Source organism: Lepidochelys olivacea, assembly GCF_965140295.1.
Source record: "Lepidochelys olivacea isolate rLepOli2 genome assembly, chromosome: 2".
Lineage (NCBI taxonomy): Eukaryota > Metazoa > Chordata > Testudines > Cheloniidae > Lepidochelys > Lepidochelys olivacea.
In genome coordinates this window covers 195796633-195812038 of record NC_140412.1, presented here as the reverse complement: position 1 = coordinate 195812038, position 15406 = coordinate 195796633, and the positions used below count along the sequence as shown (strand labels likewise).

General features: G+C 40.2%; 1 protein-coding gene across 1 annotated transcript in view; it reads right to left on the bottom strand.

Annotated features, from left to right (window-relative positions):
* OSBPL10 (oxysterol binding protein like 10) overlaps positions 1 to 15406 on the bottom strand; it is a 182560-nt gene that overhangs the window by 102929 nt on the left and 64225 nt on the right. Inside the window, exon 4 of the mRNA XM_084620260.1 lies at positions 4433 to 4624. Coding sequence (XP_084476386.1) covers positions 4433 to 4624 — 192 coding nt within the window. The remainder of the gene's footprint in view (positions 1 to 4432; positions 4625 to 15406) is intronic.

Sequence of the window (15406 nt, the reverse complement as noted above, 5' to 3'; positions counted from 1 at the left end):
ACCACACACCTCATGTGGATCCGGAAGTATGCAATCAGTCAGCAAGAGAGAAAAAAAAGAAAAGAAAAGGCAAATACAGTACAGTACTGTGTTAAACAAAACTACTAAAAAAATAAAGGGAAAGTTTTTTAAAATAAGATTTGAGAAAGTAAGGAAACTGTTTCTGTGCTTGTTTCATTTAAATAAAATGGTTAAAAGCAGCATTTTTATTCTGCATAGTAAAGTTCCAATGCTGTATTAAGTCAATGTTCAGCTGTAAACTTTTGAAAGAACCATAATGTTCTGTTCAGAGTTATGAACATTTCAGTGTTACGAACCACCTCCATTCCCAAGGTGTTCTGAGTTTCTACTGTATCAACACTTAGTCCTGCCATGAGTGTAGGGGACTGGACTAGATGACCTCTGAAGGTCCCATCCAGTCCAGTCCTATGATTATTCTTCTCTCACTCTCCCCCACTTTTCTGTCTGTTACACTATAAAACTTTCAGGGCACGTCTTCCTCTTTGTACAGCCCCTAACACAAAGGGGCCCAAGTCTTGATTAGGACCTCTGAGCATTACCGCTCTACAAATATCAAACAGTAATAAGTACATTACCGTTGAGGTCCCCCAAGTTCTACAGCTCAGAAGTTAGCTGTTTAAGAATTCTGTCAAGTAATTACAACAATTTTCATGTTTGTTTTCTTTATTCAACACTAGTCACTCCAATGACCTTTTATCCAGATCAGCAGAAACACTATTCTGAATACGCTGAGAGAGAATGTAATTGACCAACAACATTATACCTGATCATCAACTCCCCACAATAATGAATACCGTCAGAAGACTGTTGTACACTTAAGATCTACTGTACGTGAAATACCAGTTAAAAAAATTGCAATTCAAGCATTGCTACCACAAGATTGCACCAAACTAGATTTCCCTACTGTTAAAATAAACAAACACTTTCATGTTGAAGGAATAGATTCAAAAGAGAATACCTTTATTTGAATCTTTTGGCATCCCATAAATGAAATACAGGTCCTGTCTCAGTTTCAAATCTTTATTTTACTTAAAAATATTTGAAAAAGTAACTGATATGGAAAGACATATTTCAAATCTTTCTATGCAACTTATTAGGGTTGCCAACTTTCTAATCGCACAAAACCAAACACCCTAGCCCCACCCCTTCTCCGAGGTCCCTCCCTCAGTGGCTCACTCTCCCCCACCCTCACTCAAGTTTCACTGGGCTGGGGCAGAAGGTTGGAGTGTGGGAGGGGGTGACGGCTCTAACTGGGGGTGTGGGATCTGGGGTGGGGCTGGAGATGAAGAGTTTGGGGTGCAGAAGGGGCTCCAGGCTGGGGGTGGGGCTGAGGGATTTGAAATGTGGGAGGGGGCTGCAGGTTGAGGCAGGAGGTTGAGGTGCAGGAGGGGGTACGGGCTCTGGGCTGGGAGTGCAAGCTCTGGGGTGGGGCCAGGGATGAGGGAGGGGTTCAAGGTGCGCTGCTCTCACCTGCAGGCACTGCCCCCACAGCTCCCACTGACCACAGTTCCCAGCCAGTTGGGAGTGCGGAGCCCTCAGAGCAGGGGCAGCGCGCAGAACACAATGGCGCCCCCGGCTAGGAGCCAGACCTGCTGGCTGCTTCCGGGACGCAGCGCGGTGCCAGGACAGATAGGGACTAGCCTGCCTTAGCCCTGCAGCACCATCGACCGAACTTTTAACGGCCTGGTCAGCAGTGCTGACCAGAGCTGCCAGGGTCCCTTTTCGACCAGGCGTTTCAGTGGAAAACGAACACCTGGCAACTCTACATCTTATTTATAAAAAAAATCACAAACTTTTGAAAGATTAGACTTCTAAACTTCCATTCAGGAGAAAAATCAGACTGTCCAACTATAAGGGGACAGTCATACGGTTTTAATCAAGCCGCAACTTTATTATTAGATGTCTGGGACCACCCAGCAGATAAGTGTACACAGAGCAGGTAACCCCATCTTCATTCAATAACTACTGGTGGGGGTTCCGCCAGCCCCCCTTCTTTTTCCATCCAGGTCCCCCAGCCAACCCATTGCTGGGACCTTACCAGCCACCCGCCCCCCACATAAGAGGGCTACAGTGGGCTATAAGAAAGGAGGGTTGGCTCCCTGCTGCACCATCAATAGGAACCCCAGCTCTCCCATCCCCTGTTCCGTTCTTTTAACAAACACCTCCTTTAAGTCCTTTATCAAGCCATTTATCTGGTCGCTGTACCTTCCCTGGGCAGTTCCTGCACTGGACAGCCACCCCACACTTACTGAATGAGTTGTGGCATCATAGCCTAACTCCCTTCATGCCTCACATCAATAAAGCCCACCCCCAGCCCGCTGTGGGTAAGGCAAAAACCCCCCAACTCCACCTAGATCAATCTGGTGGTGAGGGAAAAATTCCTTCCCAGCTCCCCTGCCCACCCTGCAAAAAAAGGGAGGCTAGCGCAATGCCCACAGAAGGTCTTGACCAAACCTGGTATTTTACCATCTAAAGAGGAGGGAGGGTGGGTGCTGCCTCAGCCTGATCTATGTAAAAGGGGGCTTCACCGCATGGGGCAGCCCATTTTAAACCCTTCCGCCCATCCAGTTCCCAGGGGATGAGCTAGCGTTGCCATGCTGGCCCCTTGTCCCCTTTTGCAGCAGTTTGACCTCTCCCCTCCTCCCCCCACACAGCCATAAAGCACAGTTCCATTCATTCAGCCAGCCAGCCAAGTTCCCTCCCATTTAAAGGTGTGGTATGGTCATTTCCTTCAAGAGGCAAAAAAGATTTGATTTAGTACTGGATACTATCATAACACTATATCTAACACCAGAAGATTAAGATATGGTAGAAAGCATGTGAGTTCCAAGATTACAATTGATCCTTTTCTATACATACCGGGCTCCTAAATAAAAATTAAATGAAGAACAACAAATGTTGCATATATAAATCAGAAGAGGAAACATACACGTATATTCTATGGGAGTGTGCAACAATAACGTAATCCTGGAAAACAGGAAGTGAAAATGGTAAAAAGGGGTTTGTTCAACTCTTTTTCTTAATGTGAGATGGTTTCTTTGACTCTTCATAACAAAACAAATGATACTCCAGAAACAAAAGGAAACCCCTTTCCCCTCCAAATTGTAAACTAGGTAACCTTGACAGGTGATTTTTGCAGCCTACGGCCCCAATTCTGCCAAGACTTAACATCAATTACTTAAAATGGACTTGAAGTCAATGGGACTATTCGGGGGGCAATAGTCTGTAAAACTTTGCATGATCAGGTATTAGAATGGGCTCCCTTCCAATTAAATTACAACATGGAGACTTTTCAAGCAGTTGGACTTCTTTCATAAGCACTCATAATTAGTAATGTTTTATAATGAAATATACACAACTATTTTGGAAAATCTTAAGCATGTTGACTACAGACAGGAAAAATGTATCTTTCTGTACATTTTACAGATTATTGAAAACTATTCGTCACAGGTTTTTTTTGTTTTTTGGGTTTTTTTGGTTTTTTTTTTAAGATAGGATTCTGGTCTTTGGTTCAGCTACATCAGAAGTTTCTGAGAAACTATTTCAGTTTTCACCTGACCAGAGAGAGTGAAAATGCTCATGTAATCCTTGCTAAATTATAACCTGACATGGTTTATATCAAGGAAAAAGCAGAATACCTGTGGGGTAATAGCTATATTTTGCTCAAGTGAATAGAAGGGATGCACATGGCAGCATGAAAATCAAGTTTACCTTTGTTCCTCATGACACCATCTCTTTAAAATAAAATTACTTTGTGAAATATAGTAAAACCTTTCCAAATCTCACTTCAACTCAAAAGCCCTATATTCTCACAAACAAAAATAGGAGTTTCTAACATTTAGCAACAGACTAAATGTTACCAGTTTGTAAACACTACATATGTATGGAGGTCTTGTATCACTGACTTTATTAATGTTACAAAATAGATAATGCATTTATTGATCTATTATGTTATCAAATTAAATAACTTGTTAAAATAAACAAACAGTCAATTTAGTACCCTTTTTATTGGGTGTTAGCTTACTTGCAAATTTGAAAAATTCAGTAATCCTCAATGGGTCTCCTACTCACTACAAATCAGTGAAAGTCTACTCAGTTCTTAACCGTATAATTGGAGTATTGTTTAATTGGCTAAAATTCCTAGTAGTTATGCAATTAGTTGATCAAAATCCTATCTTTAACAACAAAAGGGTAAAAGATACTCTATTTGTAGAGATTTAATTTAAAACTATACAAATATGCATTAAGTTGGGATGCATATCCATTTTTACTATGCTACAGGATAAAAATGAAGTTAATTCTATTTAAACCATCAAAAATTCTTCCAAGAGAGCATATGTATTTAAAGTCATAAGAAAAAGAGGATATTTGGAGCTCACACACCAACAAGGACACATCACATAACTCCTACCTCTTTGACTTCATGGAGCTGACCAGTATATTGACTCTTGGCTCTCCGGGCTGCTGCAGGCGATTTGTGATGTGTGACGGTGACAACAGTCGTTCCACTTTGACCCTGATGTTTTTGACTACTAGGAGATGCAGAATTACTCATCCCAGAAGGAAGCAAAGACAGGCTTCTGTTTCGTGAGGAGGGAGTGTTCTAGAATAAGCAACAGATTGTTAAAACGAAGAATTAAGATACATGAGTAAATAACGTATGACCAAAAACTCTAAGGCTGCACTCTTCTCATTATAAAACTGAACCTGGAGAACTATAGGCACTCAAGTCTTACTGATGACAAAAAATGCTGATAACAGGTATGGTGAAATTATGGCAAGGATCAGCCCTGATAGTGCAGAAGTTGCTTACTATGTACCTGGTTTGTTGAGATTTCTGAAGTAGGCTTCCCTAGCTCTGGCAAACATTGCTATATATTAATATGCTCAAAGTATCTTTGTAGCCAAACACACAAACACACAAACCTTTTAAATAGGGTAAATAATCTGCTTTCCTAAGCACAAAAGAATCTCAATTACACTGATACAACTAGATTTTATGAAGTCACTGACCTGTAATTCATGAGGCATGCTTGCTGATTATACAAAAAGGTATTTAGTTAAAGTTAGTGCTTTCCCCTGATTAGTTTCTGAAATAGTTTGATGCTTCCTTTGCATAATTTTCAAAGCAGCAGCCATTGTAAGGCCCATACTCCAGGTTAAATTAAAATTTGAAGCAGAAGTGTGATTTGTAAGTGTCAAGACATATTTTGGGGAGTGGATGAGGACAGGAGCAGAGAGGAGGGACAGAAAAGTTGGTAAGTGGGTTTTCGGGAGTGTCTATAGTCTGATCACTCTCCAGCTCTTGCTCTATTAATCACAGGTGACGTGGGGCGGGGGGGTTGGAAGAGAATACGGGGCCGCATGTCCCCCCAGATTTCTGCCAGGGTGGGAGTCAGGCTGAGCGCAGCTGAGAGCGACCTGCCTGGGAAAGTCACCGACACCGTGCACTTCTGCTGAGTCCTGCTAGGTGGCACCCGGAGCCGGGAAGCAAGATCAGGCTGGTAGCAGGCTCAGTGGTGGAACCAGCTGAGATGCCTGTGAGGCTGCAAAGGGAGCTCGGGGCAATGGGGAGAGGGAGGCAATGGGCGGAGGGGGAAGGCAGCACAGACCAGGGGCACTGGGGGCGGGGTGGGTGGAGAGCCCAGGGCAACACAAGCGTAGTTCCCCTGAAACTGCGACAATGATATTTTATTTCATTTTTTCTAAAGGCCCAAATCCAGCAAAGTACTTACACGTGCTTAAGTCCAAGCACTTGACCAGTTCCATTAATTTCAATGGGTCTACTCACATGCTTATAACTGAGCATAAGCTTAAGAGTTTGCTTGATTGGGGCCTTAATGTCAGAACATATTATACTAAATCATAATTAAGAACTGGAAAGTCACACTATTAAACTTTGTAATGTTAATAGCAAAAGTGGGTGAGTTGTGAAGCTTCCATTCAAATTCAAGTTCCTCGACTTCAGATCCAAACCCAAGCCACTTCATAAGAGTGCTGGAATTCAGAATTCTGAACTGGCCCATCATGAAAATAAACAAGCTATGAAGGTGAAATCTGAACTTAGATCTGATCTTCCTCATGTTTCTGAGTGGTTTGGATTCTGTGTCCTAGTTTTGGGTCCATCTCTAATTAAAAATGAACTGTAAAGAGAAAAGGGAATGGTAGGCAAGCCAAGAAACGTGACTTGACCGTCTGCTAACTGGGCTGGGCACAGGAGATTGAGCACAGAACTCTGTTTTAATTTACTTTCCAAAAATTCTTTCAAACCACTATCCTCTTGCCATGAAATCTGTTTTTACAGGTTTGCTAATAATACCCCATATTTATCATTCTGTGATACTACAGATACCAGAAGAGTCAGATGTCAGAAGAGACATCATAGCCAACAGTAGAGTTAGCATGAGATTTCTGGTACTTGTGATGCCAATGTCTCCTTGTAAACACAGAAGAGAGAGCAGATTCAAATGGAGAGGGAAAATAATTTTATAAGGTTAAATTAGAACTGATTCCTGACATAATTATTGGGTGCTTATACTATCACAAGAGCTTTAAAAATTATATCAAAAGGATTGTTTTGCAAATATCTGTTGTTCAAATTGATATAAAACACCAGTGCAATCCAGAGCCTCTTTGTGTGTAGCTCACTTTTAGAACAGTCTCTATCTGCTATTACATAGTGTCATGAGACATTAGAAGTAGCTCTAGAAATCAAAACTCTTTTGTCTCGAGTAACTGCCCTGAACCTCTCTGCATAACACCAGAACCTTTAAATTGTGCCCGCCCCTTCCTCCCACTGTCAGCAGTTAACAGTCTCCTCTGCTATTAATAATAGTCTGAGTTTTCCCCCCCCGCATGAGGTTCAATTGTTCACATATCTGATCTTTTAATAGGGTTGCTACTCCATAGTTTGTTCACTGCATCACTCAGTTATTTTATACTAGAGAAAGCCTTAAGGACTGCAGTTTCAGTCAGGCACACAGATGTACCAGAACACAGATAATATAACCATTGCAGATATCACAATGATAGACACTTTAGCGTGTTATCTATATGTGGTCCATCACAGCCAAGGCTATTTTGTCCATGTTTGAAAAATGCTGTTGGTGATTTAATTTCCACACTTAGAGAGATCTATGTAATGTGCTTGCTAAGCTTCTTTCTTCTGTTTTATTATATTCTTGTTATATGCATACATCTTTTGTTTCGAGTTTATTTTAGCGTCAGACAAAATGGCACGTATTGTACACTGACAATAACATTTTAATAAAAAATTGAGGATGGCATAGATGCAATATTTTGAGTGAAATACAGGTATGATCCCACTATTTCTACCTACAAGCTAAATATATTCATACTTGCAAAGAACAGGTAGATGAGCTTTCATAGTTGCAAAGAGAATTATTATAATAAGTGAATGGAAGAGGAAGTCTTATTTTCACCAGTAGCACCTATATACTCAGAATGGCCTCAAATTTGAAACAGTATATTGTAGTATGGCCAGTAGATAGCACCTGAAAGCCTTCTCCTTTTTATCCCTTAAAGGCTAGTTAATGGCACTGCAATCATGTATAATGCCTGTCACTTTCATTAAAAGGTATCAGATCTTGTGAAAGTAGAATGAATTATACTGAAATTATAATTCATTAAAGAAATGCTACTTGAAGGGTTTGTTGAAATATAGTTGTCAGGAAGAGAAACTTTAAGGAGTGTGAGAAAATGGGTCCTCAAACTAATTAACTTAGAGCTCCTACTGAGCTAGGAGATTGGTAAACGTTAGTATGCAAATAAGATATGTATGTATATTTGTCAGTTTCTGCTTCCTTTTGTCTCTTATGTTAAATTGGCTTTGGCTTATTTGTATAAATAAGTTAGCTTGAGTCTCAGAGGGGGGCTCACATATCTGGGTGCATTGGCAAAGCGCTTTGCTAACAAACAGAGTGTTCTGACAAATTATGTGAGTCCTGAATCTGACTTTGACAATCTAAAACTGACAAACTTAATTTATAATTAGCATTTGGATTAAAGTCAGACATTGTGTATAATAGTCATGGTAATAGTACATTTCATCAACTCCAGATAATGCACTTTACCAACACATATAAAAGGGGCAAGGAGGGAACTTTGTTACATGTTTTAGGAGAGCAATTACCTCTACACTCGGCCAAAAGATTGAGACATCTGGTATGTCAGAACCTGATTCTATAAGCCCTACACATGCAGAACATACACTGCATAGAGAGTAGTCACAGTAACAAAACACAGAGTACACAGATCTGGTTTAATGTATATCCCCTTCACACACAAACACACTTCAGAAGTTATGATCTGATCCTGCAAACATGGCTGAGTGCAGGGGTTTGCTACCATGACTAACTGCAATTATAAGCATCAGCCATCCATTAAACTAACCATCATTGCTGGTGTTTTCCATTTGTGTTAAACAGGATTTGGACTAAAATGAGAGGCTTATTGTTTTTACGTTATCTTTGGTTATATGGTATTGTTTAGATACAATTACGACTGAAGATATTTACAGCACTGGAGAATCTAGATTCTTTACCTCTGATGACTTGAGCCTTCCCTCTCATTATAAGACCTATTGAAATAGGCTGTGCCTAAGTACATCAGAACATCACATACTTCCGGCATGATAAACATACAATATAGATTTTTCCTTTTAAAATTTGACTACCAACATAACGTATCCAATGATAAACAGGGGAAGGAAGAATCCTGGTAATGGGATATTTTTCAGAACAAGATCTGAAGCCCACCTCTCCGTACGCTTCAGAACCTGAACTCTAGCCCAAACCGGAACTTCCAGCACCTTCTACACAGCTACTGTGAACACACTAGCCTGAGCCCCGCAAGCCCAAGCCTGTGGACCCAAACTGGCAATCTCACTCCAAAATGCTGTGCCTACATACTCTACAGGATGGCAAGCAACTTAGGGAAGGAGCAGCTCACTCAGTCTGTCCTTACTATCTCTGCAGTCATTGCCTCAACCCCTGTTCTTCCTCCTCCCACCTTCCGTCCAATCTGAGATCAGCTCCTCTGCTCCACCACCCTGTCCTGAACAAAGCTCAGATTTAGAGCTGGATTTAGGGCAGCTTTGAACATTCAATAACAGGGTGTGTTTTGATTAGTTTATCAGATGTTCTCTCTTTATTAAAACAGACTACAGTTCACAAAAATACCATACCTTTATTTGTTTATAGTAAATTCAGCCCTATGAGAAGTTCTAACATACCAGAGTTATTCCAAAGTAAGTGCTTATTTATCCAAAACCAAGTACCTACGCACATGACAAGATTAAAGAATTTTTTTTTAGTTCTCTGCAGAAGCACTTTGAAGTGAAGTGTGATCAAGAACAGTATAAAAATAAAATGGCATTTATTATTCAGTTTTATGAAATAGTTACTGCATCTAATTTATCTTTTATATAGTTATGCTCTAATAATCATCTTACTTGTGTTACTCCTTTTGGGGATTACTGAAGATAAAATTTTAGTAACCTATAAGATTTCACCACACAAAAGAGAAAACTTGTCAAAATGTCAGATCAGATCAAGACTACCACTGATCAAGATTAACAAATTAACAAAAATGGACTGAACATTTTTTTTACTTGACTAAAGCAGAGTTTATCTGAACTGTCTGTGCCTACAGTACATATTTAGATCAATCAAAACTCAAAAAAGGTACCATGCATATGCTTTGTGCCTACTTGACATAACTTAAAAATACGTTCCAAGTACAGCATTTTAAGATAACATACTGCAAACTCCCCCTCCTCAAACAATTCCCTCCCATTTTCAAGTGTCTGGGAAAAAAAAGATGAGTCTTGCAAGATCGTTAATATCAGCTATATCCTTCCTTACTTTAAGACTCCAGTATAAATATTTTACTGTCCCCTCAACTTTCCAGGGGTAGGTGTTACAGAAAAGTTCTAGTATACATACTGATTTTACTTTAAGAGTTCATTCACGTGTGGCAATTACTGTGTCACTTCAGGACTAATTACAGAAAATGCGTCTTTTTGTGCAGACTGCAACATTACTTGATACATTTTCTCACACATCATCTAGAATTCTAGAGAACTGCAAACTGCTTATGTCATACAGATGTAGTTTAAGTGTTGATGCTTTCAAGAAATAGCAACGTTTACTACCAAAAATGACAACCACTGCAAGAAATAGATTTCAATAGCAATAGTAATTTTAAATGTATATAGATATAGGGCTTCTCATTTCAAATGATCCCAAAGTGCTATAAAAAACATTCAAGAATCACTTAATCCACAACTGAAACACAACTATTTTTGGAGTAGCACATCAGAGCTGTTCAAGAGCACACAGTAGCACTGTGGAATAATTTAAGAAAAATGAAAAATAGCACTTGCATTTGAAACTCTGGCATGGGAGGTTTAGTTGAGCAACATTTGGCTCAGTTGCAAATTAGGCAAGATAATGAGTAAAAGCTTCCTCCATAGCTTAAAATATGTGAAACATCCAATGTCAATCTCATATGAACAGCATTTCCTGTCTCCCACAACCACTGGTTCTATACTGACTCACAGAGAAGAGTGTAGGTTTCAGAGTAGCAGCCATGTTAGTCTATATCCGCAAAAAGAACAGGAGTACTTGTGGCACCTTCGAGACTAAAATTTATTAGAGCATAAGCTTTCGTGGGCTACAGCCCACTTCATCGGATGCATAAAATGGAACATATACTAAGAAGATAATAAACACACACACACACACTCACACACAAGGTGGAAGTTGCCATACAAAGTATGAGAGGCTAATTAGTTAAGATGAGCTATTATCAGCAAGAGAAAAAAAACTTTTGTAGTGATAATCAAGATGGCCCATTTAGACAGCTGACAAGAAGGTATGAGGACACTTAACATAGGGAAATAGATTCAATATGTGTAATGACCCAGCCACTCCCAGTCTCTATTCAAACCCAAGTTAATAGTATCTAGTTTGCATATTAATTCAAGCTCAGCAGTTTCTCACTGGAGTCTGTTTTTGAAGCTTTTCTGTTGCAAAATTGCCACCCTTAAGTCTTTTACTGAGTGGCCAGAGAGGTTGAAGTGTTCTCTTACCGGTTTTTGAATGTTATGATTCCTGATGTCAGATTTGTGTCCATTTATTCTTTTACGTAGAGACTATCCGGTTTGGCCAATGTACATGGCAGAGGGGCATTGCTGGCACATGATGGCATATAAAGACTGGGAGTGGCTGGGTCATTACACAGATTGAATCTATTTCCCCATTGTTAAGTATCCTCACACCTTCTTGTCAACTGTCTAAATGGGCCATCTTGATTATCACTACAGAAGTTTTTTTCTCCTGCTGATAATAGCTCATCTTAATTAATTAGCCTCTTACAGTTTGTATGGCAACTTCCACCTTCTCTGTATGTATAGATATATCTTCTTACTATATGTTCCATTCTATGCATCCAATGAAATAGGCTGTAGCCCACAAAAGCTTATGCTCTAATAAATTTCTTAGTCTAAGGTGCAACAAGTACTCCTGTTCTTTTTTAGAGAAGAGTGTAATGTATTAAATTACCCAAACCATACATTTTCCACATGTCCCCATCTAAATACTCTTCCTTGCCTTATTCTGCTTACCTACTATATGGGGTTCTGATGGAACCATAGTACAAACTACTACAACTAGAGACTAAAATACAATGCCTATGATTGATTCACACTTTTTTACCAACAGATCAAGGCACAGAGAGGAAATATGGATTTTAAGTTGGCACTATCATTCACAAGCCTTGTGAATAGGAAAGAAAGTAGTAGACATGATATATCTTGACTTTAGCAAGGCTTTGATACAGTCTCACATGACCTAGGAAAATACACCTAGATGGAGCTACTAAAAGGTGGGTGCATAACTGGCTGGAAAACCATTCCCAGAAAGTAGTTATCAGTGGTTCAAAGTCAAGCGGGAAGGACGTATTGAGTGGGGTCCCACAGGAATCACTTTTGGATACGGTTCTGTTCAATATCTTCATCAGTGATTGAGATAATGGCATAGAAAGTACTTTTATAAAGTTTGCGGATGATACCAAGCTGGGAGGGGTTGCAAGAGCTTTGGAGGATAGGATTTTAATTCAAAATGATCTGGACAAACTGGAGAAATGGTCTGAAGTAAATAGGATGAAATTCAATATGGACAAATGCAAAGTACTCCACTTGGGAAGGAACAATTAGTTGCACACATACAAAATGAGAAATGACTGCCTAGGAAGGAGTACTTCAGAAAGGCATCTGGGGGTCAGAGAATCACAAGCTAAATATGAATCAACACTATAACTCTGTTGTAAAAAAAGCAAACATAATTTTGGGATGTATTAGCAGGAGTGTTGTAAGACAGACACGAGAAGTATTTCTTTCACTGCACTCCACACTGATTACGCCTCAACTGGAGTATTGTGCCCAGTTCTGGCTGCCACATTTCAGGAAAGATGTGGACAAATTGGAGAAAGTCCAGAGAAGAGCAACAAAAATGACTAAAAGTCTAGAAAACATGACCTATGAGGGAAAATTGAAAAAACTGGGTTTAGTCTGGAGAAGAGAAGGCTGAGGGGGGACACGATAACAGTTTTCAAGTACATAAAAGGTTGTTACAAGGAGAAGGGAGAAAAATTGTTCTCCTTAACCACTGAGGAGAGGACAAGAAACAATGAGCTTAAATTGCAGCAAGGGCAGTTAAGGTTAGACATTAGAAAAACCTTCCTGTCAGGGTAATTAAGCACTGGAATAAATTGCCTAAGAAGTTTGTGGAATCTCCATCACTGGAGATTTTGAATGAGCATCTGTCAGGGATGGTCTAGATAATACTTAGTCCTGCAATTAGTGCAGGGGACTGGACTAGGTGACCTCTTGATGTCCCTGCCAGTTCTCTGATTCTATGATTAAAATAAATAGATAGCTAATTTAATACCTATTTCTTAAAGACATTTTGGTCATTGATTTATTGCTGTATGTTCCGTCTCCTTAAACTTGTAGGAGGGTTGGTTATATCTATAGGCAGTCCTTTTGTATTATTCTGTGTTTTTAATTTATGGGATTGTGAAACAGAGACCCATTGGTGGCTCACTACTCTGTGTCAGCAACTCTTATTAGGCCTGAGAAATGCACTACACTTAATATATTGCTGTCACAGTATTTCACTATAAAGCAGGGGTTCTCAAACTGGGGGTCAGGACTCCTCAGGGGGTTGGGAGGTTATTACATGGGGGGTCACGAGCTGTCAGCCTCCACCCCAAACCCCGCTTTGCCTCCAGCATTTATAATGGTGTTAAATATATTTTGAAGTGTTTTTTATGTATAAGGGGGGGGTCGCACTCAGAGGCTTGCTGTGTGAAAGGAGTCACCAGTACAAAAGTCTGAGAACCCCCGCTATAAAGCACATCATGTGAGATATCAAATGAAAACCAGCGAGACATGTATTAACACTGTAAGAAGACTTATAGATATTCCTCATATTATGTTGTAAAGTCTAACAAGGCAGAACGGGCAAAGAGGTCTTCTGCTATTCAACTATCTCTGTCTCTAATGTAAGTTAACCACTGCAAAGCCAAATACAACGGGAGTTACATTTGCAAGTGAAGTAAACAGGAAAAACAAGTTAACAAGGGAGATGTAACGGCAGCATGGCACCGGCACCCAGGAACAAGCAGCATGGGAGGAGAGTCTTATCACAGATTCATAGATATTAAGGTCAGAAGGGACCATTATGATCATCTAGTATGACCTCCTGCACAATGCAGGCCACAGAATCTCCCCCACCCACTCCTGCGATAAACCTCTCACCTATATCTGAGCTATTGAAGTCCTCGAATCATGGTTTAAAGACTTCAAGGAGCAGAGAATCCTCCAGCAAGTGACCCATGCCCCATGCTACAGAGGAAGGCGAAAAACCTCCAGGGCCTCTTCCAATCTGCCCTGGGGGAAAGTTCCTTCCCGACCCCAAATATGGCGATTAGCTGAACTCTGAGCATATGGGCAAAATTCACCAGCCAGATACCCAGGAAAGAATTCTCTGTAGTAACTCAGATCCCACCCCGTCTAACATCCCATCACAGGCCACTGGGCCTATTTACCATGAATATTTACAGATCAATTAATTGCCAAAATCATATTGCCCCATCATACCATCTCCTCCATAAATTTATCAAGTTTAATCTTTAAGCCAGATAGACCTTTTGCCCCCACTGCTTCCCTTGGAAGGCTATTCCAAAACTTCACCCCTCTGATGGTTAGAAACCTTTGTCTAATTTCAAGTCTGAACTTCCCGATGACCAGTTTATATCCATTTGTTCTTGTGTCCACAATGGTACTCAGCTTAAATAATTCCTCTCCCTCTCCGGTATTATCCCTCTGATATATTTATAGAGAGCAATCATATCTCCCCTCAACCTTCTTTTAGTTAGGCTAAACAAGCCAAACTCCTTGAGTCTCCTTTCATAAGACAAGTTTTCCATTCCTCAGATCATCCTAATAGCCCTTCTCTGTACCTGTTCCAGTTTGAATTCAGCCTTCTTAAACATAGGAGACCAGAACTACACACAGTATTCCAGGTGAGGTATCACCAGTGCCTTGTATAACGGTACTAAAACCTCCTTATCTCAACTGGAAATACCTGGCCTAATGCATCCCAAGACCGCATTAGCTTTTTTCACAGCCATATCACATTGGCGGCTCATAGTCATCCTATGATCAACCAATACTCCAAGGTCCTTCTCCTCCTCCATTACTTCTAATTGATGCGTCCCCAGCTTATAACTAAAATTCTTGTTATTAATCCCTAAATGCATAACCTTACACTTCTCACTATTAAATTTCATCCTATTACTATTACTCCAGTTTACAAGGTTATCCAGATCTTCCTGTATGATATCCCGGTCTCTCTCTAAATTGGCAATACCTCCCAGCTTTGTATCATCCGCAAACTTTATTAGCACACTCCCACTTTTTGTGCTGAGGTCAGTAATAAAAAGATTAAATAAGATTGGTCCCAAAACCGATCCCTGAGGAACTCCACTGGTAACCTCCCTCCAGCCTGACAGTTCACCTTTCAGTAGGACCTGCTGTAGTCTCCCTGTTAACCATTTCCTTATCCACCTTTCAATGTTCATATTGATCCCCACCTTTTCCAATTTAACTAATAATTCCCCATATGGCACGGTATCAAACGCCTTACTGAAATCTAGGTAAATTAGATCCACTGCGTTTCCTTTCTCTCAAAAACCTGTTACTTTCGCAAAGAAGGAGATCAGGTTGGTTTGGCACGATCTACCTTTTGTAAAACCATGTTGTGTTTTGTCCCATTTACCACTGACTTCAATGTCCTTA